This window comes from Balaenoptera physalus, assembly GCF_965194825.1.
Source record: "Balaenoptera physalus genome assembly, chromosome: 6".
Lineage (NCBI taxonomy): Eukaryota > Metazoa > Chordata > Mammalia > Artiodactyla > Balaenopteridae > Balaenoptera > Balaenoptera physalus.
In genome coordinates this window covers 18,930,327-18,957,056 of record NC_138885.1, presented here as the reverse complement: position 1 = coordinate 18,957,056, position 26,730 = coordinate 18,930,327, and the positions used below count along the sequence as shown (strand labels likewise).

The 26,730-nt window shown below is 38.2% G+C and overlaps 1 protein-coding gene across 18 annotated transcripts in view; it reads left to right on the top strand.

Annotated features, from left to right (window-relative positions):
• NCKAP5 (NCK associated protein 5) overlaps positions 1 to 26,730 on the top strand; it is a 1,104,646-nt gene that overhangs the window by 612,921 nt on the left and 464,995 nt on the right. For all 18 annotated transcript variants that reach the window (XM_082465765.1, XM_082465761.1, XM_082465763.1 and 15 more), the window contains one exon: positions 17,954 to 18,087. In XM_082465765.1, coding sequence (XP_082321891.1) covers positions 17,954 to 18,087 — 134 coding nt within the window. The remainder of the gene's footprint in view (positions 1 to 17,953; positions 18,088 to 26,730) is intronic.

Here is a 26,730-nt window from a genome sequence, read left to right as displayed (position 1 = left end):
ATACATGCATTAATATACGATATTTGTTTTTCTCTTTCTGACTTACTTCACTCTGTATGACAGTCTCTAGATCCATCCACGTCTCAACAAATGACTCAATTTCGTTCCTTTTTATGGCTGAGTAATATTCCATTGTATATATGTACCACAACTTCTTTATCCATTCGTCTGTTGATGGGCATTTAGGTTGCTTCCATGACCTGGCTATTGTATATAGTGCTGCAATGAACGTTGTGGTACATGACTCTTTTTGAATTATGGTTTTCTCAGGGTATATGCCCAGTAGTGGGATTGCTGGGTGTATGGTAGTTCTATTTTTAGTTTTTTAAGGAACCTTCATACTGTTCTCCATAGTGGCTGTATCAATTTACATTCCCACCAACAGTGCAAGAGGGTTCCCTTTTCTCCACACCCTCTCCAGCATTTGTTGTTTGTAGATTTTCTGATGATGCCCATTCTAACAGGAGTGAGGTGATACCTCATTGTAGTTTTGATTTGCATTTCTCTAATAATTAGTGATGTTGAGCATCTTTTCATGTGCTTCGTGGCTGTCTGTATGTCTTCTTTGGAGAAATGTCTATTTAGGTCTTCTGCCCATTTTTGGATTGGGGTGTTTGTTTCTTTGATATTGAGCTGAATGAGCTGTTTATATATTTTGGAGATTAATCCTTTGTCCGTTGATTCATTTGCAAATATTTTCTCCCATTCTGAGGGTTGTCTTTTCGTCTTGTTTATGGTTTCCTTTGCTGTGCAAAAGCTTTGAAGTTTCATTAGGTCCCACTTGTTTATTTTTGTTTTTATTTCCATTACTCTAGGAGGTGGATCAAAAAAGATCTTGCTGTGATTTATGTCAAAGAGTGTTCTTCCTATGTTTTCCCTCATTGTGGTTTTTTAAAAAATTTTATTGGAGTATAGTTGATTTACATTGTTGTGTTAGTTTCAGGTGTACAGCAAAGTGATTCAGTTATACATATACATTCTTTTTTAGATTCTTTTCTCATGTAGGTTATCACAGGGTATTGGGCAGAGTTCCCTGTGCTATACAGTAGGTCCTTGTTGATAATCTCTCTTATATATGGTAGGGTGTGTATGTTCACCCCAAGCTCCTGATTAATTAAAAGTCTTTTTTTTTTTTAAGTTACTAGTGCCATTTAAAATTGTCCTGAAACACAAAGTCATCACTGTTTACATTTTGTATCCTCACTTTATCTAGCTACTGCTCTTCAATGACTTTGTCACCAAAGACGTAAAAACGAACATGAGCCGTGTGTCTGCAACGGTTTGAAACAGCAATAAAGGACAAAGCCATGATAATTGTTATTCTCAGAAAGCTTAGGACTCAATAGCTGTCTAATTTAATAAAGTCTTGTTACAGTGGAATGATTCAGCTGTAAGAAACTTGTACTGGAGTCAATGCGATCTTTTAAAATTCTTGGGAGTAATAGTTTTTCATGCTGTCCGCTCTTAGGCAAGCTGCAGTGTGCTGCAGAGTTGTTTGTCAATGCCTGGGCTTATTTTCATAAGAAAGTATTGATTACAGAGTGAAAAACATTTAGTTCAACAGCAATCAATGATAACAGACAAAAGAACGTTTGAAGTTTCGAGGTCTTTTAAATACGAACTGAACGCACAATCCAGGTAGTTAAATTATTGGGAAAAGAGGCATGACCCAAGGGCTACACAAATTCTAGGCTGTAAACATACTCTTTCTCTCCTGAGTCAACTCAGACGTTGTAAAGTAGGAGGCTTAATTATTGGCTATATAGGAAAGTCAACTTACTTAGCACATAGTAAATATACAACTTTTGGTAGAGAGATGGAGAAATAATTTTTCTGCTGTAACCTGTAATCTACACACGAAAGGGTCTTATTGTGTACTCTGAGTTGTTTGATTTTAATGAGTGGTTAGACTTAAGATTTTATTTCAGCATCTGAGAATATACGATAGAAAATCATTTAAAGGCGTCATCTCCTGTCAGCATTAAATCGCATAGGCTCTGGGAGAATTAGAGAAAAACAAAATGTTTATCTATATGACTAAATAATCATTTATCTATCCGTATGTTATGACTAATATTCAAAATTATCTAATACTGAGATTACTTTGACATGAAGAAGGTCCTTTGTAAATTGTTGTTGATTTAAAGTAACTTGAATAATCTCTAACACTAAACAACACTGGCCGCGCATGACTGTAGACTAATTCTTTCTCGGGGGGGGGGGGAGAGGTGGATATCTATTCCTAAGTGAGAATAAGAAGAGACATTGGCTAATGGCTCAGCACCAGACGGTAGAATGTAATTCTATGGATAACGCAAAACTGGTGCCTTTGTACAGAGATGGGATCACAGAGGGATAGTCGAGAGATTTGTTCCCAGCGCTATGACAAGCACAAATATTACATGATTTCCAGAATTGCTAAAAGATCTATCCTTTTTGGGAAACACAAAAGTAATTTTTGGCATGTTGACAGTGGCTACAATTTCATTAAATTTGAGGGACGGTGTATAAAATTGTGTTTGTTCCTCAACAATAATAAGACTGATCCCTAACCCTATGGCTTCTGGGGGGTTTATGGATGGATTTTGGATAAAAGAAATACCACCTCCTGGAAAAGAAATGATTAGGATTCCTTCCTTTTCGTGAGATGTCAACTAGTAATCTCGATGAAGGGTCTGCAAACTATGGCTGAGCTGCCCCCCTTCCCACCTGGTTTTGGAAATAGATTATTGGAACACATCCACACCCATTCATTAATGTATTGTCTATGCCGATTTTCATGCTACAAGGGCAGAACTGAGTAGTTCTGCCACAGAGACTATGAGACTTGTAAAGCCTAACATATTTACCATCTGGTCTCATACAGAGGAAGTTTGCAGACTTCTGCTCTAGATACTCATGTCCTGCCAGCCAATTATTTGATGTGTGATCATTATAATATTCTTAATGGCAAAGACCATCTCTCTCTTTTTTTAAGACTGTCTCTTAAATCTGTTTTATACCCCATAATCTCTAACAGGTCATGGAAAGGGAGAGGCAGTTGGTTCACTGGTTGAGATGAAAGTTCACTCGACCATGGGAAATTCCCCAGCAGTCCATTGGTTAGACTCTGAGCTTCCACTGCAGGGGGCATGGGTTCAATCCCTGGTCGGGGAACTAAGATCCTGCATGCAGCATGGCCAGAAAGAAAATAATAATAATAATAATAATTTTACACCTGAAACTAACACAACATTATTAATCGCCTATACTCCAGTACAAAATAAAAATTAAAAAAAAAAGAAAGAAAGTTCCGTGGACCAGGACAGAAACTCTTTGGTACTTGTAAGGAGAGAAAGTCAAGCTCTCTGTCTATGACCCTGAAATCGGGTTGCCTAAGCTCAGACTCTGGCTCTGCTGTTTAGTTCCTGTGGCCTCAGCTTTATAATTGTAAAAGAAAAAATTGTTTTGGAAATAGTGCCTACGGTCCAGTGTGTTGTGAGATACAGTGAGATTCATGAAACGTGCTTAGAACACGCAGTCTGGATTCATCGTTAATATCATTCTTATTCGTGATATAGGAATATTCCTTTTTTTTTCTCTTTCATTCTCACTCGATTGATTCATCCTGGAATTGCTTTTATAGTTTCTCTGTGACTACACAGGCACTCTTTAAATGTACGTAATATACGTATATCCTTGTCTTACACATCAGCGGAGCTGCTGCCACCAGCCATGGTCAAATGGAATACCAGTGGCCACCATCTTGTTGAGTAAATGCATTCTTTTTTACATTAAGAGGAAAATAAAGCCACGGAGTCCCAGTATTATAGTAGTTGTGCTTTTATTTATTCAATAACGCCTTATAAGTAGTGTTCAGTATACTGATTCCTTTGTAAATTGTGAACTATATGTAATTCTTCCTGGTCTAAGAGATGAGAGCTACTGGTCAAGGCATGTGGATGTGATGAATGACAGGCCTGTGTGATGACCTCCATGTTTTGCTTGGCCATAGCAATTAATAGCAGTTACATCTCACTAATTGGAACCATTTTCTTTGTACATGTCGAATCCAATTCTTTGGTCAAAAACTTTGAGAGTCCTAGCTTTATAGAAATATACACAACGCACCAATATTCTATACCTGTAAAAGTGAAGGAAGCACATTTCATAACATTCACAACTTGGTAAAAACAAACAAACAAAAAACAAACAAACAAAAACTTAGCTTTTAACATTGTTGCTTTCTGAAGAAGGAAACAAATTTTTCCAGGAGGGCTTTTAAAGATACTAATGTAGTAATGATTGAAATGCATTATGGTCTTGCCAATTGCTTTTCTGTCTTCATGTAGGGGTTTAATTTTGAGCTTATATATAAAGGTTTATGTTGCAAAAGAAAGTAATTGGTAAATGTAAGTAAACGTTTTACATATAAATCCTACTGTTCCAGAAGAACAATTCCACCAAGCTCCTGAAAATTTGCTTTTCACTCAGTTACCTGGGAGGGGAGACTTTGCAGAGGAGGTTTGATCTCCTTTGCACTGAGACAAAGACTTGGGGTGGGCTGGGTGCCCCTGGACAGTTCGCACCTTTTAGGACCTCAGTTGGACTTGGTGATCTAAAGTGCCTGTCCAAGTGTAAAGACTTCCATTTCCTTTTGATTGTAAGATCTATAGAAGATCCATAGGTTTCCGTGTGGAAACCTAGTTGAATAGCTTGGCTGTGTTCATTGAAGTCTGACTAAGCCATCCAGGAGAGACCACTTCCAAATGAGAAAGGGCTAAGCATTCAGCCAGGAGTGGAAACGGGGGAGAAGCCAGGCAATCACAAAAAAAGCATCTGAGAACGTCATTCCTGATGCTCAGTTAAATTGCATACCAACGACCTGTAGTCATGATGTAGGAGTATCTACTGCAAGCTTTTCTATACTCAGCCGTGTGACAGACATTCTATTAGTGGTAAGTATAGTCTCCATTGGCCTGTTTTTCATGACATTATTTGTGCTACATGGGGCCATGTTTTCTATTTGCTTCCTCTTGTGACTGTCTCCCACCACTCAGGAACTGAGATTATCTATCATAACCTTCTCTTCCATTTATGTGATTAACCAAGGGTTAAGTACACTTTTCAAAAAAGTGCTCAGATCATCTTTTCATAATACACATTTTCCCTTTCTATAGATTAACCGTGCTCAGTCAGCTCATTTATAGGTCTTTAATGATTTCCCCATAAAAATGAAATTGCTGTTTAACCTTACCTCTCCAAAATAACACAAACTATAATCATTCAATGTGTAGCATTTTCAATTTCTTCTAGCTTTGGTAGTTGCATGAAATGAAATACTAAAGCGTTGAACCAAAACTTGTGATTAGTTCCACATTGATCTTTTAAATATTATAGCTGACCTTTTAATGGAATGATAGAATGTGAAAGTTTGTATTTGCTAACAAGGATAAGGGGTACTGCTAAAAATCATGTTGTTTTGAAATTTTATGTTTCTAAGATAGTCTAGTATCATAAAATAATGGAAGCTGGCTATGTAAAATCCTATCCAGATGTTCTCAGGGCCTTGTTTAAAACAATATTCAGATGGAGTTTTCCACAATGAAATTGGAAGTATGAAGGCATTCTAGTGTGTCTTCCAAATGAATAAAAAGTATTTGTGAGAAATTAATATTAATTACTGAGGTCCCAGAAGCCATTTCTCTGGCAGATTTAAAAGGAAAGCTCCGGTAATACCTTGTACAGTCTGTTGCTGACATTATAATTATTCTCCTATTTGATAGGAGTGAATAATTATCATAGCAAATACTCTAATTTCCCATACACATAATTACACCCATTCACTGAAAAAAGGCAGGAATATAAGGTTTCCAATCACAGGGAAAAGAAAGGATTCTTTGTCTGAATAGTTTTTCCCTCCCACCATCCTGTAAAATCTAGTAGTGTGAACAAAAGAACAGTAAAATGCACTAGCCTAAAAAATATAATGAAATTATACATGCTTTTTAAGGAGGCCACAGCAAATCCTCTAAGAAAGGAAATTTTTAACTTAATAGTTGAGGAGTGACAGTGACTAATCAAATAAGAGATTTGAATCTGAAGTTTGGGATTACAATCTATGGGCTATTAGGAGAGGGCAAAAAAGCAGACCAAACAAAGGCAATGGTAAGGGAAAAGAAAATGACAAACCGGGTGACATGTATTTTTGGGGTTTTTAAACTAAAGAAAATCTCATTACATTGTCCTCAGAGCAAAGACTGAAAGTTGTCACAGATACAAACTCTGCAAACCTAGAACTAGCGGCCAACTAAGGGAGAGGAAATAGTGGGAGGTCAATAGGATTCAGTTTAACTCAACCAGAATGTATTGGACACTTCTAGAATGCTCAGTGATGTGCTAACCTTCTACGGGGTTTCATTACCAAGTACAAGCCTCAATCTCTGCCTCAAGAAAAGGATGCTCTTTGAAGAGACAGGAGATAATAATTATATAGGAAACGCTTAGCAAACCATATGACATATAAGTTTTAAAAAGCTAAGGTGAATATTAAGGACACCAACGTATGAGATAAACCATAAATTAGGTGGGCAGTGAAGTAAGAGAGACATCAGGGTGGAGAAGGCAGAGCAACTGTTAACTTTTATAGTCAATACAGCTGAAGTTCAAGAGCGGAGTGCAGAAGGGAGAATAAGAGATCTTGGAATCCTCCACAATAAGGAGTGAGGAGAGAAATATAGTGGCTCAAAGTTTGTAATGGAAACTAAGTCTGCTGAAGAAATCCATTCATTCTCCATTGGTCATTGTGTGGTAAAGGCAGATAAGGAACAGAGTGAGGGTAAAATGGTGAATAAATAAATCTAGGGCCTCATGGATTGGTTCAGGGCTGGAGGTAAAAATCCCCCAAAGAACTGAAATTCTCCCCCTTCCTTGTGTGAAATATACTGTATCCACAGAACAGAAAAGAGCACTTAAGACTTCAATCAAGTAGGAAGGAACTTAATAAAATTGACTTCTGAGAACCCCCAGAGGGATAGAATAATTAATAGCTACTGTTAATTGTGATCAATTAACATGACAACAGAGAAAGATCTGTGACCAGAGAAGGAAAAGGAGTCATTGACCTATTATAAAAGGACCCAGTGGTTGGGTAAATGAAGCTTTTTTCTAAGTAAAGTTGAAAATTGGGCCTTTTGATCGAATAAACTCAAGGAAATGATTGGGGTAAGGGAAAGAGTGTGTCTGAATTTGGCAGTTGACAATGGAAACCAAGCTTCTACTCACTTCATTACTCAATGTCTTACTTTCCTTGGTCATCCCCCATAATCATCAGATATTCAAAGACTTGGAAGAAAATGATTTTCTGAGAAGCTTGTTGAAGTCAGGAAGTCAATGAGCTAGAATATCCTAAGGAAGGCCTTTTCCAACTCAGGGAACCATTGCTAATGAATGACAGTAATAAATAATAATAAAAAAAGGGAACAGTCGCTTCTGCCAACTGGTCCCTATTACCGTTGTGTTTCATTTCTGGGGTCCACCCTGAGGAGGAATTATCTTGCTCAAACATTTAGATTCCGCCATCCTCCTCCAGATCTACTGAAACCTGCAGTTGTTCGGGAACCGAATGAAAACCAGTGCCTCTGGGGTCTAAGTTTCATCACCTTTTTTCCCAGTTGTGTGATGCCCAGTGTCATCTTTTAACATTGCCTTTCCTGTTTTACACTAGCCAAGAAAACCACAGCCTTACCCTCTTAAATCTACAGCTTCACCTACCTCATTGTCTCTACAGGGCTGCCAGTCACCTTCATCCATACATAGGATGAAATCCATACTATGACTGACCCCCAACATATATACACCCCCCTGACTTACAGATATTATGTTTCATCTCATTATACTCTTTGTACCATTAGTATCTATGTTTTCCTTGTTTTTGTAGGAGAAGATAAATTTTCCTCTACTCTCTTTGGTCTCTGGCTGGGCCTAAGAATTAAAATCATCTAAGACAGAATAATAGGAGAGAAACAAACACACTTTGTTGATTTTTTAAAAAGTTATTTTATTGAAGTATAGTTGATTTACAGTGTTGTTTTAATTTCTCCCATACAGGAAAGTGATTCAGTTGCACATACACACACACACACACACACAATCTTTTTTTCCATTATGGTTTATTACAGGATATTGAATACAGTTCCCTGTGCTATACAGTAGGACCTTGTTGTTTACCTTGTATTGAATTTTTATGTGTCCACAGGAGGCTTCACAAGAAAATGAAGACCCAAAGAGGTGATCAGAGCAGGAAGCTTTTTCTACCTTTTAGGTTAAAAATAATAATAATCAATTTGTGAAGAATTGACAAGACAGAGGGGTGTGGACCAGGGGTAGTAAGTGGTGAAGAATACTAGTAAGATAAGGGTTAGTTTAACAAGGTTTGTTTGTATAGATTTCTTGGCCCGAAATTCTCTGTCTCTGGTGATAAGAATGTCTTCCTTCTTCCTGAGTGTAAGGAGGACGTCTCTCCTGTGAGGGTTTTATGACCTGTGTTGGGGAAGACGCATGAAGGAGTTGGGGAAGGTCAGAGCGACCCCTGCTGTTCTCTCAAACTCCTTCAGCTTAAGATATCCAATATGCCAAGGTGCCATATTTAGGGGTAATCTGTCCTAAACCCCATCACTGTGATTGTGGCTAATTTCATGGATGCCTATGTGAGCACTGAATGTGAGTGTTGAAAGGGATCTTAACATTTTAGAAAGAGGTCCAAAGACGGTCAGTGTATTTCCCAAAGTTGCACAGTAAAATAATGGGAGAACCGAAACGATAATAACCCAGACTACTAGCCTCTCCTGTGGTGCTTTCACAGGAATCATGGTGGTGAAATTCACGGCACTTTAAAGTAATGAAAACTGTGGGCTGTGGATCAATGTATAGCTTTCTGTCCCATTTTTTTTTTTTTGCCGTATGATAATAAAATCAAAACTGCATTACTTTATATTGTGAATGCCATATTACCACTTTATTCTTCACTTGTAGCCCTATTTGATAAGTCATAAAGATCGCTGACTATAAGCAAAAGACAACTTAATTTGCTGTCTTTGCAGGATACCATCATTTGTTATGATTTGTTCCCACATGCCTTTATAATCCGTATCAGTCTTGACATACCCAAGCTTCATTTTATTGTGCTTTTCTGCCCAGCCCACCCTGAAAATACTCCTCCCATAAAATTCATATCTGTATCTTTTTGATAAGTAATAAACATATAGATAATTTTTGCCTTAGAAAATGTAATCGTATGGAGTGATTCACCTGTGGCACTTCCCTTTTAGAGCTCCTGTCTGGCATTGAGGATATTTTTAAGATCCTCCTAAGTGCCCATCTGTCTTCTTTACCCTTGAAATTTCCCCCCGCCCCCTTTCCTTTATTTTTCTCACTCACCCTTTCTTCCCTCCTCTCAATTATTTTTAAACCAAGCTCTGTATATTTTTTTTGCTTGTTTGTTAGAATAAAAGCTTTGTCTCTCATGGTCGATGTTATCAGCACTGCAGATATATATAGGGCCGCTTCTATCCTAGCATCTCAAAATCTGATTCTGATTCTTCTGTTACAGACAACAGTACGGGCTTTGAAAAAATCAATTCTTAAGTTCCTTGTCTGTTTCTCTGCCTCTAGGATAACTGAATCTTTCATAACTAATGGGGATATTGAATTGAGGAAGCCTTACGGGGAAAATATATTGCAGTTTGTGTAAAAAGCAAAAATGAGGCTGCAATTAGAGCTAATAACTATAGCTTAATTTAGACCCATTTTTATAGTGGTTTGATAGAAATTGGTTAATGTAGAGTTTTTCCATTAAAACTTAGTTTTCATGAAAACAGCAGTTTAATTTTGTTGCTGATGGGTGTTTGGTTTATGGACTTCTGAAGAAAAGAATCACATGTCAATTTTAGATTCTCAGTAGGTAGCATGAGAATCAGAATGGTTATTGTGAGTCTGGGTAATCTTAAAATGTTTCAATATACATTGGATGTTGATTGATGAACACATGGCAATATCTGTGACTGTCTGGATACCAATTAATAAGCAAATCTAAGCAGATCTTGAAGTTTTGGGTGATTGGGTCTTACTGCCATGCTTTATGTGTGTGTCATTGAATCAAATGTACTTTTCCAATAGTCTTTTTTACCTAAAATCTCCATGGCATAGTATGTAGCCAGTTTGCCAGATTCCACATTTCTTGAATGAGTTCATATATTTTTTTCATCAGTACCCAGGAATATTATTTAATCCCAGTGGCCTTCTCTAATGGCCTCTGTTCATTTCTCACTATCTTTTAGATTCTTTTATCATCCAAGAGAGTTAATATTTTTCCTGTGATTCTTTGATTATAAAATATTATTCAATCAGAATATTATAACTTGAACACATTTCAGGAAATCTTTTGAAACAGAAACATATAGTGAATACCTTTCTACTGTGTTAGCCAACAAGTTTGTTCAGGTTTTTCCATAAGGTGTTACGGGAAAACCCGAACGAACTTTTTGGCCAACCCAGTATAGAGTATCATGTACCCTTAAGCATCATGTCAGTGTAGAATACCTCTAGATGAGTTGATGCCTTATGTCATTCATTAAGCAGGACTTACACGGAATGCTTGGGGCATAGGTGGGAGGTACCACTCTTGCTGTAGTGCACGTTTCACCTGACACATGACCGTGCATGGTGGCACTAGAACTTTCACAGCAAGTAAACTCCTCTTTCTTTTTTAAAATTCTTTGACTCTTCTGTTACTAACTTTGCCAGTAGTATCACCCACAAATGTAACTAGGGTCACCAAATACAATTAGACCTAGGATAGAGGTACTTCTTGGCTTTCTATCTTTGCAATCAAGTGTTAATGTCTTGGTATTAACTCCTGACATTTTGGCACGTCACAGATCAAGCCATCTGTTTAAGATCGTTCTAAGTAATGGAATTGAAAAATTCTGTCTTTCGGGCATTCCAGCCACAGGGTTATATGCATTCTAGATGACATCTGTGATTAAGCTGGTCTCTCAGTTCTTACATTAAAATGTAATTTAAAATGTACTTCCCCTTAGTATTAACGTTTGATCTGCTTAAAAAGCACATTTTTGAGATTTTTAAAAGAAATGTGTAACTACGATATTTATTTAATATGTAGTGATCGTGAAAGACTAAAATGCTTATAGAATTTATCAAAAGTAACTCTATCAAATGATATAAGCTGTATAATTCCAGTTAGCCATATCTTATTTTTATATGGGACTTTCAAGATTTCGCAGTGCTTTTCTATACATTGTTTTACTCATTCCTCACAGTGATACTATGAAATTGGCTTGGGCGATTTTACTCTCCCCAATATGCAGAAGAAACTAGCGTCAAGCAGTTATGTTTCAAGTTAAGTGGCTTGTCCAAACCTGCTTAACTAGCAAATGGTACAGTCTAAACTAGTAGCTGGTAGCATTCACCATACTCTTATTTAAATATCTTCCCATGCTGTTGTTATTCAGCCTCTTCGTTCAGTTCTTTTTCCACACAGTAGTCAGATGATCTTTGCAAAATCTTCATCAGATCTTATCACTTACTTGATTAAACCTTGGTAAAGAGTTACTGTTCTACTCAGAATATAATCTCACATCCTTAATATGACCTTCTTGGTCCCCCGGCTCCTTCTAGCTATGTCATTTGGCACTCCCATCCCCTTGCTCCCCAGGGTCCAGGCACACTGGACTTCTCTTTGTTCTTTTCCTGTGTAACTAAAGACTTCCCATTTGCTACTCTTCTGCCTACAATGCTGATCCCTTCTCTTCCCCAGGTAACTCCTAGTCATCACAGAGGTCTCCGTTTATATATTAATTCCTCAGAGAAGCCTTCCCCTAACCCACTGAACAAAGTCGGTGCCTCTGGCTGTCATCTTTCAGCAAACTCTTAATTATCCATCAGTTTATATTGATATATTTCTCTGTGTGATACTTCATTTAGCAGCTGCCATGTCCACTAGGGTGTAAGTCCACCGCAGTCAAGAACCACGTCTTTTGGTCTCATTGCCGGTCTCTTGCTCTGGTCTGGTGTCTTGCACATAATAGCTGTTCAGTAAAAATTTACTGAGTGAATGAATGAATCCATGTGGGTGTGTACACAGCTCTTCTTCTAAGAAGAATTCTTTATTAAATTAGGAAATGATGATAGAACCTATAGCTTTTTCTCCATTTCCTGGGAACATACAGAGAGAAATGGCTTTCTGATACTTGAAACAATTTAAGCAAGTCTTAGAAAACTTAGCAGGAGAGGAGTTTAAAAAAATTAAATGGATTGCCCAGGGAAATTGTGGAGTCTCCTTTGCTGGAGGTTTAATCAGAGGATAGTAATTGAGGAAGTTTAAGTCTTTGTGAAGGCTATGAGATATAGACACCATCATTTGGTAGAACAAAGACTTGGGATTAAAATACCTTTCCTTTTGCTTTTATGTTTGCTTCTTTCTTGAGGTCCAATTCTTTGTTTGTGCCCAAAGAATGAAGGGGCTTTGGAATCCTACTCTTGATTCAGTTTTCTTTTTCTTCACCATGATGTATAGCTCTGCTGTAATATGACATATGTGTTCCTAAAAATCACTGCACAGGGCTTGTGGGAAAAATGAAACTAGGGACACAGTACTCAAAAACTTTGTCAGTGACACAAAAAAAAGATAGGCATCTAATATAAATGGCAGCTAAGTTTTACAATGTTAAGTGGTTAAGAAATATAGAAATAATACAATAAATATGGCACTTTACCTTGAAAAAGACATGCAGTTTGCTTGTGGGGGCGGTCATGGGAAGGGCTGCAGCTTGTGAGTTATTGTGAATCAGTGGAAGGAAGGCTGGGTAAAGTCAGAGGGCAAGTGGTACCTTCCGATGTGGATGGGGCAGCTCATAACACCCCTGATGGACTGAGGTCACTGGTCCATCTATCTGTGATGTGTGTGATTGTGTATTTCTACACTAGCTTCAGCCGGGTGCAGTTTTCTGTGTTCACTTCATGTTTCTCATGATTGAGATTGGGCCTAAGCAAATGTGAGATTCGCATCATGCTCAAACTGTCCCTCTATTGCACTTTGACAAATGTATACTTTTAAAATAAGTGTTAGGAGGTGGTCCAAGATGTAGCCTAGATTTGGGGTGTCTGTGCGAGGAGATGAGTTCAGGATCTTCCTACATCGCCATCCACAGAGGGTGCCATCTTTGTGCTCTCCCTCTGCTAAGCTCCCCGGCGCCAGTGTCTCCAGAGGAGAGTTTTCACACACATCTGGTGCCCTAGTTTTTGCATCTCGTATCCCAGTTTTGTGGTAGCAGCCCAGGGGACTCCCCTTGAACACCTGGTTCTAAAGGCCAGGGGGCTTGCTTTCCTGGTTTCATGGGAGTGCAACAATCGGAGAGAGCGTTCTTGGCAGGCTACTGCCCCCAGCACACTGTACAGATAGCAGACTGAAACACCCCCAGTCTTTCTGAGAAGGAAGCCCATTTGTGTGTCCAGGAGCTTTGGCTGGAGGGGAGGCCCACAGAAATGCTCTCGGGGAATGAAGGCTGGTGGACATAATCTTTACATTCTCCCTCTCCCTCACTCCAGCTTTCCGGCATTTCCCAGAAAGGAGCTCATATCCTTGTCTGGTGCCCTGATTTCTGCAGCAGCCACCAGGGGACACCTCTATAGCACCTGGCTCTGAAAGCCAGCAGGGCTTACACTCGTGGGTCCCACAGGACCATACCCAACAGAAAAGTGTTCTTAAACAGCTACCACCTTGAGGACGCAGCAAGCGGCAACAGACCCTGGAGCTCAGTCTGTCTGTGAACGAGGCCTATAAGCTTATCAGCATAGCTGCAACGTGAGGTGCAGGCTTCTAATTAAGCACACGTCAGAGGACTGACTGTAAACCTTTTCACAGACCTTGGAAGGCAGGTGTTCTCTTCACTCTCTGTACTGTGCTCCAGAGTGCCAGCATCTCTTGGAGGAGAGCTTTTACATGTGTCTGATGTCACAGATTTTATATCTGGTGCCCACTCCTTCAAGACAGGGAAAGGTAGGTGTTTCACCTAATACACAGAAACAAACACAGAGAGTCAAGCAAAATGAAGAAACAGAACAATATGTTCCAAATGAAAGAATAAGATAAGACCTCAGAAAAAAACTTAATGAAGTGGAGATTAGTAATTTACCTGATAAAGAGTTCAATGTAATGGTCATAAGATGCTCACCAAACTTGGGAGAAGAATAGATGAACACAGTAAGAACATCCATAGAGGTAGAAAAATATAAGAAAATAGCAAACAGAGCTGAGGATTACAATAACTAAAATGAAAAATACACCAAATGCGTTCATCAGCAGACTAGATAAAGTAGAAGAAAGCATCAGTGATCTCGAAGACAGGACAAAGGAATTCATCCAAAAGTAGAGCAGCAAAAAAAAAAAAAAAAAAGAATTGGAAAAGGGAAGATAGCTTAAGGGACTTATGGGGCAACGTCAAGCAGAATAACATTTGTGTTTTAGGAGTCCCAGAAGGACCCCTATAACACAAATGTGAAACATGTCTACTTCATGAAAAAAGAAAATATCTCAAATAAACAATCTAAATTTATACCTCAAGGAACTAGAAAAAGAAGAACCAACTAAGCTTAAAGTTAGTAGCAGGAAAGATGTAACAAAGATCAGAGTGGAAATAGATGAAATGGAGACTAAAAAGACAATAGAAAATATCAATGAAACTCAGAGTTGGCTCTTTGAGAAGATAAACAAAATTGACAAACCTTTAGCTAGACTCTCCCACCCCTGCCAAAAAAAGAGAGGGCTCAAATAAGTAAAATCAGAAATGAAAGACGAGACGTTACAACTCATACCACAGAGATACAAAGGATCTTAAGAGATGACTGCGAACAGTTGTATGCCAACAAATTGGACAACCTCGGAGAAACTGGTAAATTCTAGAGACATACAACCTTCCAGGACTGAATCATGAAGAAATAGAAAATCTGAATAGACTGCTTACTAGGAAGAAATCGAAAGAGTAATCAACAACCTCCCAACGAACAAAAATTCAAGACCAGACAGCTTTACTGGTGAATCCTACCAAACATTTAAAGAAGAATTAATACCAATCCTTCTCAAACTTTTCAAAAAAATAAATAAATAAAAGAGGAGGGAACACTTCCAAACTCATTTTAAGAGGCCAGCATTACCCTAATACCAAAACCAGACAAGGACACCACAAGAAAAGAAAATTACAGGGCCACAGCTCTGATGACCATAGACACAAAAATCCTCAGCAAAATGTTAATAAACTGAATTCAACAATACACTAAAAGGATCATATGCCATGATCGAGTGAGATTTATTCCAGAGATGCAAGTTTAGTTCAACACCTACAAATCACTCAACATGATACACCATGTTAACAAACTGAAGAATAAAAATCATATGATCATCTCAGTAGATGTAGAAAAAGCATTTGACAAAATTCAACATGTATTTATAATAAATACTCTCAACAATGTAGGTATAGATGGAGCATATCTCAACATAAGAAACATCATATATGACAAACCCACAGCTAATATTATACTCAACATTGAAAAGCTGAAAAACACAAAAATGTCCACTCTTGCCACTTTTATTTAACACGGTATTGAAAGTTTTAGCCAGAACAATTAATCAAGAAAAAGAAATAAAAGGCATCCAAATTATAAAGGAAAAAGTAAAACTGTCACTGTTTGAGGAAGACATGATTTTATATATAGAAAACCCTGAAGACTCTGACAAAAAAACTGTTAAAACTAATAAATTCAGTAAAGTCTCAGGATACAAAATCAATATACAGAAATCTGGTGCATTTCTCTACACTAACAATAAACTATCAGAAAGAGAATTAAGAATAATTTCTAACAATTAAGAAATTAAGAATGATCCCATTTACATTTGCTTCAAAGAGAATAAAATACCTAAGAATAAAATTAACCAATGAGTTGAAAGACCTATATGTTGAAAACGGCAGGACATTAATGAATGAAAATGAAGACACAAGTAAATGGAAAAATATTCCAGTTCTCATGGATTGGAAGAATTAATATTAAAATGCCCATAGTACCAAAAGTAATCTGCAGATTCAATGCAATCCGTATCAAAATTCTAATGGCATTTTTCACAGTAATAGAGCAAGCAATCCTAAAATTTGTATGGAACACAAAGACCCCGAATAGCCAAAGCAATCTTGAGAAAGAAGAATAAACCTGGAGGCATCATGCTCAAATTATATTGCAAAGCTATGGTAAGCAAAACAGTATGGTATTGGCATAAAAACAGACACATAGATTAATGGAGCTGAATAGAGAGCCTAGAAACATAGCCACACATATATGGTCAATTAATTTATGACAAAGGAGCTAAGATTGTAAAATGGGAAAAAACAGTCTCTTCAATAAATGGTGTTGGGGAAAATGGATGTCCATGTGCAAAAGAATGAAACTAGACTGCTATCTTACACCATACACAAAAATTAACTCAAAGTGGATTAAAGACTTAATGGAATGTAAGACCTGAAACCATAGACTTCCTAAAAGTAAACATACATGGTAAGTTATTTGACATTAGTCTTGGTGATGATCTTTTGAACCTGTTACCAAAAGCAAAAATACGCAAGTGGGACTACATCAAACTAAAGAGCTTATGCACAGCAAAGGAAGTTATCAACAAAATGGAAAGGCAACCAACTGAGTGGGAGAAAATATTTGCAAATCATATATTTGGCAAAGGGTTGATATATAAGCTGAGCCTGGAAGGAACCCTAGGCTTTGAATAGAGAGGGCTTTTGAAGCAGGAGGGAGAGCATGGTCAAAGTTGCAGAGGCACAGGATGTGAAGTATTTTTAAAGGACCTTGATTCATTTCCGGGAATGGTCTGTTTCATTCATGGTCCTCAGGAGAATTTTTTCCAATGGATCAAGTTTCATCTGGGTGATTCATGGTACAGAGTCATAGCGCCTGATTTATTTGGAGACTGAAATATATGCTTCACATCTTTCCCTTTAAGAATGTAGGTCCCTTATAATCAGGCATTGAGTCTTTGATTTTCATCGTGGAATATATATCCTTAACACATGGTGCTTAATGTAGTAACATCCATAACCATAATAGCATGACATGCTCTTAAAAAAAAAAAAAAAAAGGTGGTAACAACAGCACAACCAAAACAAAAAAGTCATAGCGTGGCTCAGTCTGTAACGTCAGGATCTGAGCTTGTGTGCTTTTTACCAGTTCCTGCAGTGAGTTTTTGATGAACCATCTATTCTGGGTCATCCAGTCTCCCTTTTAATCTATGATGCCCATGTGTGAAGAGCTCGCTGTCTAGGAGTACAAATAAAGGAGGGTGGCTTAACCAATTTCTATCTGGGAAAACCTAATTGGGCAAATACAAGCTAATTCTTTAACCTTATTCTCATCAGCTTCATGGTATAATTAAGTGGAAGTTCCTGGTCCTTTTATAAAAATCAGTAGTGTTCTCTTTAAAGCATTTACCAGAGATTGAAAAGATGAAATAATTCTGAACAGGCACTAATGGACTTACTCATTATTACTTGAATTCTTATTCACCTGCTAGTATTATTCAGTCATGTATCTTCATCTCTGCATAAGAAGCCACCTGGTTTAGTGGAAATCATTCATACATTAGAGTCAAATCAGCCAGGATTGAAAATCTGTTACCTTCTGTTTTTTTAATGACAGATTACTTCAAGGTCTCTGATCCTTGGTTTCCTAGATAATAAGAGATTAATAATAGAACGTACTTGATGAGGTTGTAATGAGGATGAAATTAATTAATATATGAAGTCCAAGTTAGCACTTAGTAACCAACAGTGCCTACTAATTATTTTCTTATAATATTTAAGAAACACTTTCTTAAAAGTCATCCCCTGTGTGCCTTTTCTAGCATGAGAAGCTGATACATGAATTGGAAGAGGAGAGACACTTACGTCTTCAGAGTGAGAAGCGCTTGCAGGAGGTGACGCTGGAGTCCGAGCGGAACAGAATTCAGATGCGTGGCCTGCAGCAGCAGTTCTCCAGGTATTGTTCTGTGCGGAGCATCTTGTTTCAGGAGGTGCATCTCTCCCTGCGCCAATTACACCTTTGCTTGAGTTTCCATTGTGTAAGCTTGTGTTGCATTTGAGGAGCTAATGACCAGCAATTTAGACCTTCTCTTCTAGCCAAATCGTCCGATTGCATTTGGACCAATTTTCTGGAACTTTCCGCTTGCACCTCAGTCTTGGCTTTATTGAAGCTGGTTGTCTTTTCTTCCCCAATGGCTTTCCAAAGTATCTTTCAGTAAGATGTGGTGGTTGTGTGGCCTATAGGCATGATCTGTGAAAGGCCAGCCAGGAGAATGCAATTTTACTGGTCCTCATAATCCTATTTTCAGGTAGAAAGAGTGTGAATCATCCAGTAAGCTCTTACTCCTTATTTAGAGTAAATATTTAGAAGCTGTAAAAAAAAAAAAAAAAAAAAAAAAAATCAAAATCAATGAGTTTCTTTCCTTTAAAAAGACATAACTTGAATTTGAAAAGATTCTGGAAAAGTAGCTCTTCTTTGATTTAATTCCAGCACAGTAAGAATCTTTCAGCTTTCAATTACAGTTAATAGGGGGCCAAGGACTTCCCTGGTGGCACAGGGGTTAAGAATCTGCCTGCCAATGTAGGGACACAGGTTCAGTCCCTGCTCCAGGAAGATCCCACGTGCTGTGGAGCAACTGAGCCCGTGCACCACAACTACTGAGCCTGCGCTCTAGAGCCCGCGAGCCACAACTACTGAAGCCCACGAGCCAAAACTACTGAAACCCGTGAACCTAGAGCCCGCTCCACAACAAGAGAAGCCACCACAATGAGAAGCCCGCGCAGCACAATGAGGAGTAACCCCCGCTCGCCACAACTAGAGAAAGCCCACGTGCTGCAACGAAGATCCAACGCAGCCAAAAAATAATTAATTAATTAATTTAAAAATATATATATATATGGGGCCAGGTAAAAATTCAACCTATTATTTAAAATCTCTTCATTTTCATGGAAAAAACACAGACTTGTGCATTTACAGTCCTGGGACCAGATACGGGCACCCTATGAGGAACAGTTTGCTTTTATTTTCATGTTTCACGTCACCATTTGCAAAACCAGGAAAATAATTTTTGATTCTTTTCTCCCTCATGAGGTTATCCCAGGCAGAATCCAGTTTGAGAAGTTGCCCTAAAATTTTCTTCAGCAAACTGGGTGGGTCTTATCTTTCATATACCACTGGGATTTGGATATGATTGGTGATGGATAATTGTGCTTCCTCATTATGAGGCTTTTATATTGACACCTTAATTTTTAGGTGTGTTGCAGGGAGAGAGCAAAGTTGAGCCTTTGGATGATTTATCTCATGGAGGCTTATACCACGAATGTTTGGAATTTTGGTTTAAAGGCATCTTGGAAGAACAGGGTAGGAAGGGTGGATGACTCCTCCGTTTCAGAGTCATAATTGAACACCCTGTTCAGCTCTTGGAGCCCATGATAATACAGGTGCTGTAGAAATGCACCAATCAATACTTTAACAAATGCATGTCCCACCCCTCACAGGCTATTACTTATACAAACTTGTGCTCAATTTTTCATTCTATTCGATGGCAAATCTCACTTTATGTCTCCAAACTTGAAATAATAGCCCCTCCCCACCCTCCGAAGCAACTTTAAAACAAGTACCATTTTGTAATACTTGCCATTTTAATGATACAAGAAAGGAAGGTGCAGATCTTGCTACCCTTGTACTGTCTAATTGAGATGTCTCTGTACTCAAGCTATTGATTTACAGGGCGTGAGGCACCCGGCACAGTAAATTACTTTCGTACGATGCCAGGTCATCTGCTGTAAATCAAATGACAACCCCATACAGATTTGAGTTGCACAAGAGCTGAGGCTACATTCTAGGTTTAAAGAGAAGATAATTATTTGTAAAACAAATAGTGGGTGGTTTTACATACTGCCTTTGTGAAGATTTTTTGCCCCAGCATAATCAGTTTTCTTAGTAAGCTTCATTGACATTGAAAGTTCAAGTCCAGTTATAGCCAGACAACTAATGTAAATCAGCAAAAGATGGGGGGAGAAAGCCTATGTAACAGAGAAGATAATTACACGATAATTTAAGTAGACCCACTAAACCGTTGCTGATGGCCTTTTACATTTTAAACTTTGGTTTGTAAGATGTTTCTAGTTAGGCTTATTCAAACAATCCTGTTACTATAATCTAAGTCTTTGTAAAATTCTCAGTATTACAGAGCTTGTCTATAGCATGTCACCCTTGGACATGGTCAGTATCTGAATGCTCATGTAAATAAGTTCTATAATCCAAATAATTGTATTAAATTTAAAACTTTTATAGTCATAATTTTCTCCTTCTTTTCCTGGGTTGACAAGTTCCTTTTGTACATGATGATATCTGAGATGTAATGTAGGCATACTTTGAGTATTGTTCATGGGATGAGTTTACTTTTTAGAATACTGTAATAGCCTACCTTTTCAAAGGGTGCGAAGTGACTTAGAAGAAAAGGTAGTTTTACGGTAAGACTGTTAAAATAAAAATGGAAAATAAAGACCATGAAAGGGGAATGTGGCGAGTAATCATACTTACACAGCCCAGCATGCTTTCGGAGAGTGAGCATTTAATTTAGCTCTAAGATTCACGGCAGACAAGATTAAAAGGAAAACACAAGAGGATATGTAATTCTTATCTCGTAGACAAAGGCTACTACTCCCTAAAGAGAGAAACATTATCTTTGGCAATAAACTCATAGTAGAATGCATCTTATAGGCCCCTCCAGAGATGGCATTAAAGGATATAATAGACAGTGGTCCACGATAGTGCAAATTAGGATTAATTCGTAAAAGTATTACTGCTTCTGCTATGTCACTTATGTCTATGAAGTTAAGTAATTTCACACTATATGGTTTAGGAATTCTGGGTCTATGCCTAAGTGAAAACAAGTAAAGTAGGAAGAACTCCAGTGCTAAAGGTTCTCAGGTTAAGCACTATACTTCAAGTTCATGGGGACATGTAAATATACATGTGTTGTATTTTTCCAATACCTCTTTTATGAACCTAGAGCACAGAGGCATGAGATGCTGAGGCCTGGGCTGAGTTGGGTAAGGTATTTTTCTGGTATGTTTGATAGTACCGTAGCCATGGGAGCATCTAAACAGTAGTCAAGGAGATTCTGAGTCTCAGATTCAGGGCTGATGCGAGGCATTGAAGGGGAAAATGAATAATGAAGTTAGAAGCTGGGACAATTAGGTATATGTGTGAAGTAGAATTCAGGTGTCAGAATGAGCGATTCAGAATTACTTTGAGGCTTGATTTTATGCAATTTCAGTTAGGTGATGGGCTTGGTGGCTTAAACGCACTTGTGATTACCTGTGGTAATGAGTAATGGGATCACTGAGGTGATAAAAATCTATAAAAGTGTTTAAATGAGTAGTTCTCTTTTATGTCATCACCAAACCTTCATCCATAAGCCCTTCCTCCCTCCTGACCTCTGATTAGGATATAATGATCAGCAGTGGTCCAAAATTTGGGCAATTAAAAAAAATGTGACTAGAGGTTACATAATTAGCTCTAAGCTCATAAATCAGAAATTGCCTTCACTGAGGGTGATTCAGGCAGCCATAACAAGCTTAATTTAGACCACTTACCTTCTTTAATGTAAATACAGAGAAGAAAAAGGATACTTTCAAATTAAGCCTTCCCCATAGATGAAGGCATGAATCAAGATAGATGCAGTAAGGTGGTACTTAAAGGCAGGTGCTGGTATCATTCAGGCTGCCCCTTCCTTCTCTTGTTATTTAGTGATATGAATCAAAGATGCTTTCCAGATGTCATAAGGATTGTTTAACCCATTGTCTGTGTAGTATACATGTCTGGGCATATTTTATGTGGGATTCGCTTGGTGATCCCCCCTATAATTCCATAAGTGTCTCTACCCTCCCTTTAACCATTTTGAACTGTGATTGTCAAGCCAGCCAAGGTCAATGGGGCGAACTGAGGCTATGTATGTAAAGATAATTAGTGTTTGAACCCCCAGCTTCATTACTCCACCTTGAGTGAATGAAATGTTTGTGCATCAGTTAGATTCCAGGGACAATGTCTCCAACCAGATGGGGTGTATTGAGGTGGAGTAATAATGATTTCTAAAAAACAGACTTCTGAAGAAATAAGCGACTCTACAGAGTTGATTTCATGCAAACCATGCATGATTTGCACAAGTATTTGAGTTGGTCCCTTTGGAAACAATCTAATCAATGTGTAGGCTATTACTGAAAGCTGCTGTTCATATAGGACAATCAACTGCTTTTATTGTGTGCACAATAAGATAGAACATAATATGTATCCTCAAATAATGTAGACTCTGGATGGAGAAGCCATATGTACATATATGAACCAAACAACACATTTATAGTTTAGCTATAAATGAAGGGAAATTTTGTCTAAATTCTGGACAGCCAGACTTCATAGCTGTTAGTAGTATGTTATCGTGCAAAGGCATGAATCAAATCAGATGAAATTAATGATTGGGTAGTGATACTAGCAATAATAACACACGTGTTTATCATGTGGCAGCTCTATGCTGCAGTATATTTGAAGCTTTGAATTACAATCAACCTGGTACTCTCACCATCGAGCAGACATGTTTTGTAAAAGATATGCAATTAGCAAACCACGTCACACCCAAAGCATCAGGCATCAATCATTGTTTCCCTGCAGCTTTGAAAAGTTCCAGGCATGTGTGTGCGTGTGTGTGTGTGTGTGTGTGTTTACATAATGCAGTGTAAATTTCAGTAAAGGGAACAATTAAGCTTTGTCACTCATATTTGACTAAGATAGTTAAAAATCACTCAAATGGAGTCCAAGCTTGCACTCTCTACCTCCAGAATTTCTCTGCACCTGTTTTGTCCTTCTCTCCCTGCACTGTTATCTGCTGCCTTGAAGCTATTTCTTTGCTTACGGTAAGGGGATTTCTCCTCTCCCAGTTGATTGCTATGCTTAAGTGCAGTCTGCTGCTTGCTGAACTTCAAGGAGATGTACGTGGAGCTGGTTTTACCGCCTAACCCGTTCGCTGGTTGCCGTTCCCGTTATCAGCTCTCAGAGACGTTGTAGAATCCTAGGGTTCATTTTCCACTGCCCATTTGGAAGCTGTAGGCACCTGGCATAGAAGTGTGTGTTGAAGAAGGTAGTATGCCCTTCAGCGTTCTGCCCACGTATTCCCTTCTACCTCCGTATCTGTCTGGTACGTTAGAAGAACATTTTCTCTACATTTTTAGAAGGAGTGAAACGTAACAAGATGAGGACAGCCGTCAGTTGACCTTTGGGCAGTCAACAGCACAGCCTCTTCTGCCCCTCCTCTACACTTGTTCCTGTCCCAGAATCTTCATCAGCTTTCACCTGTCACAGAGGCTGGCTCTCCTCAGTGCCTCGTTCCTCCTGGTGAATGTAGAGGGCAATTTTCTATTGATTTGGAGTTGCTATTTCCACACGATCAGCAATATTTCTTGCTGTCGTCATAAAAATGGAGGCCTCTCATTTGCTCCTCTGGGTGAATTTACCAGAAGTTTAAAATGGCAAAGCAACACTGCTCAAATTATAACTTTTCTTCAAATGGCAACAGACGGAAGAAAGGAGTTTACATGGCATCTTCTTTAAATGCTTGGTTAACGTAATATGGATCACACTTTGATGTCAGAAATGTGTATCTTAGTATCTGGTGTATAAGTTCTCACTTGAGTAAAGCAGAGAGGGGCTAAAATCAATTCTATAGAGAATGGAAAGAAAGGAGGCCTTTTTCAGCGGTTACTAACTTAATATGAAACATTCCTTGATTCCCTTGTAGTTCTGCTTCTGTGTAAGACATGATGACCTTGTCACAAGTTTTTAAACTTCTTAATGGAGCTATATATTGTTGAGTAGACAACATGAAAGTTACATCACCTGTTATTCAAGCCTGGTAGAGAAAACAATAGTAACATAAAATGTAGTTCCAATTTCATTTGAAAGAGCACTATCCTATTGAATGGGTTTTCTAGGACCTGGTTCTAACCCCACTTCTAACTAGCTTCATAACGGTGGTTAAGTAATTTGACCTTTCTGGATCTCATTTCGCTCATTTGTAAAATGAGGAAGTTGAATTGCACTGTAGTTTTATAATGCTTTTTAGGCTTTTGAAAAGGCCATGTGTTAGAACTGAAAGGCATTTCTTGAGTGAAGTTATAATGACACTGTTACAACCAGGGCTTCTTGAAGTTCTAACAACCAGGTTTCATGTTAAGAACTTGGAGTGGATTGTCTTATTCTCCATGTTTTGATGACAGAGATGATCTGTGGGACTGGGCTTTCACCATGTCTATTTTGGTTACTTGACTCTGGAGAAGTTGAGATGAGAAAACTGCCATGCCCAGATGAGATATTTCTGTTGAGGACAGTCACATTGAATACTGAGAAACGTGGCTGGTAAAAGGAAGCGCAGATCCTCTGCTGTGAACATAACCGTTATTGCTCTTGGCTCTGATGTTGTCTGCTTTAGGATTTATTTGAAACAGTTTTGGGAAAAGCCTGAACAGAGAGAACTTTATGACAACCAGAATTGTTTTCACTTCTAAACAATTTCTCTGAAGACATAGTCCTCAGTAAAAATACCAGTGATTTAGTCTCTCCTCCAAATGTCTTTTTCGATTACCTATTATAACTCTTAATGTATTACTGTCCCTACCCAACACAGTTTTTCTTTTAAGAAAATAGATGCAGGATATGGGAGAATACGTTTCATTTTAAAATTGGAAAGTAAATTCATTCCTGCTGTAAATAATAAATGTTTTTTGGTCAGGTTTACAGAAAATCCGTCTTTTAAGTGTATAGTTTGACCAGTTTTGACAAGCATATGCCATCATGCAACCACCACTGCAATCAATACAGAATATTTTCATGGCCCTGAAAAGTTCCCTCATTTCCCTATGGTGTGTTCCCTCTCCACACCCTAAGACCCTGGCAATGGCTGATCTGATTTGTCTCCCTGTAGTTTTGCCTTTTCCAGAAATTCTTATCATTGAAGTTATAAAGCATTTAATTTTTTTGTGTATCTGGCTTCTTTCACTTAGCAAGTCTTTTGAAATGCAGCCTTGTTGTTGCATATGTCAGTACTTCATTCCCTTTCATTGCTTAGTCATAATCCATCGTGTAGAAGTACCACCACTTGTTTATTCATTCACCCGATGATGGATTTCTTCCAGTTTTTGGTGATTATAAGGTTGTTACAAACATACAAATTTCATTCCCGGGTCTCAGTATGTTTCCATCTCTCTTAAGAATGGGATTACTGTGTCATATAGTAAGCCTACGTTTAACTTTACAGGAAACTGCCACACTGTTTTGCAAAGTAGCCATGCCATTTTGCATTCCCACTCTCAGTGTTTAGGGGTTCTCATTGTTCCATACTGATGAATCCTTCTTGAATGTTTTTTTCTTTTTTTAACATCTTTATTGGAGTATAATTGCTTTACAATGGTGTGTTAGTTTCTGCTCTATAACAAAGTGAATCAGCTATACATATACATATATCCCCATATCTCCTCCCTCTTGCATCTCCCTCCCACCCTCCTTATCCCACCCCTCTAGGTGGTCACAAAGCACCAAGCTGATCTCCTTGTGCTATGCGGCTGCTTCCCACTAGCTATCGATTTGACATTTGGTAGTGTATATATGTCCATGCCACTCTCTCACTTCGTCCCAGCTTACCCTTCCCCCTCCACGTGTGCTCAGTCCATTCTCTACATCTGCGTCTTTATTGCTGCCTTACCCCTAGGTTCATCAAAACCTTTTTTTTTTTTTTTTAGATTCCATATATATGTGTTAGCATACTGTATTTGTTTTTCTCTTTCTGACTTACTTCACTCTGTATGACAGATTCTAGGTCCATCCACCTCACTACAGATAACTCAATTTCGTTTCTTTTTATGGCTGAGTAATATTCCAATGTATTTATGTACCACATCTTCTTTATCCATTCATGTGTCGCTGGACACTTAGGTTGCTTCCATGTCCTGCCTATTGTAAATAGAGCTGCAGTGAACATTGTGGTACATGACTCTTTTTGAATTACGGTTTTCTCTGGGTATATGCCCAGTAGTGGGATTGCTGGGTCGTATGGTAGTTCTATTTTTAGTTTTTTAAGGAACCTCCATACTGTTCTCCATAGTGGCTGTATCAATTTACATTCCCACCAACAGTGAAAGAGGGTTCCCTTTTCTCCACACCCTCTCCAGCATTTATTGTTTGTAGATTTTGTGATGATGGCCATTCTGACTGGTGTGAGAGGATACCTCATTGTAGTTTTGATCTGCATTTCTTTAATGATTAGTGATGTTGAGCATCCTTTCATGTGTTTGTTGGCAATCTGTATATCTTCTTTGGAGAAATGTCTATTTAGGTTTTCTGCCCACTTTTGGATTGGGTTGTTTGTGTTTTTGATATTGAGCTGCATGAGCTGCTTGTATATTTTGGAGATTAATCCTTTGTCAGTTGCTTTGTTTGCAAATACTTTCTCCCATTCTGAGGGTTGTCTTTTCATCTTGTTTATGGATCCCTTTGCTGTGCAAAAGCTTTGAAGTTTCATTAGGTCCCATTTGTGTATTTTTGCTTTTA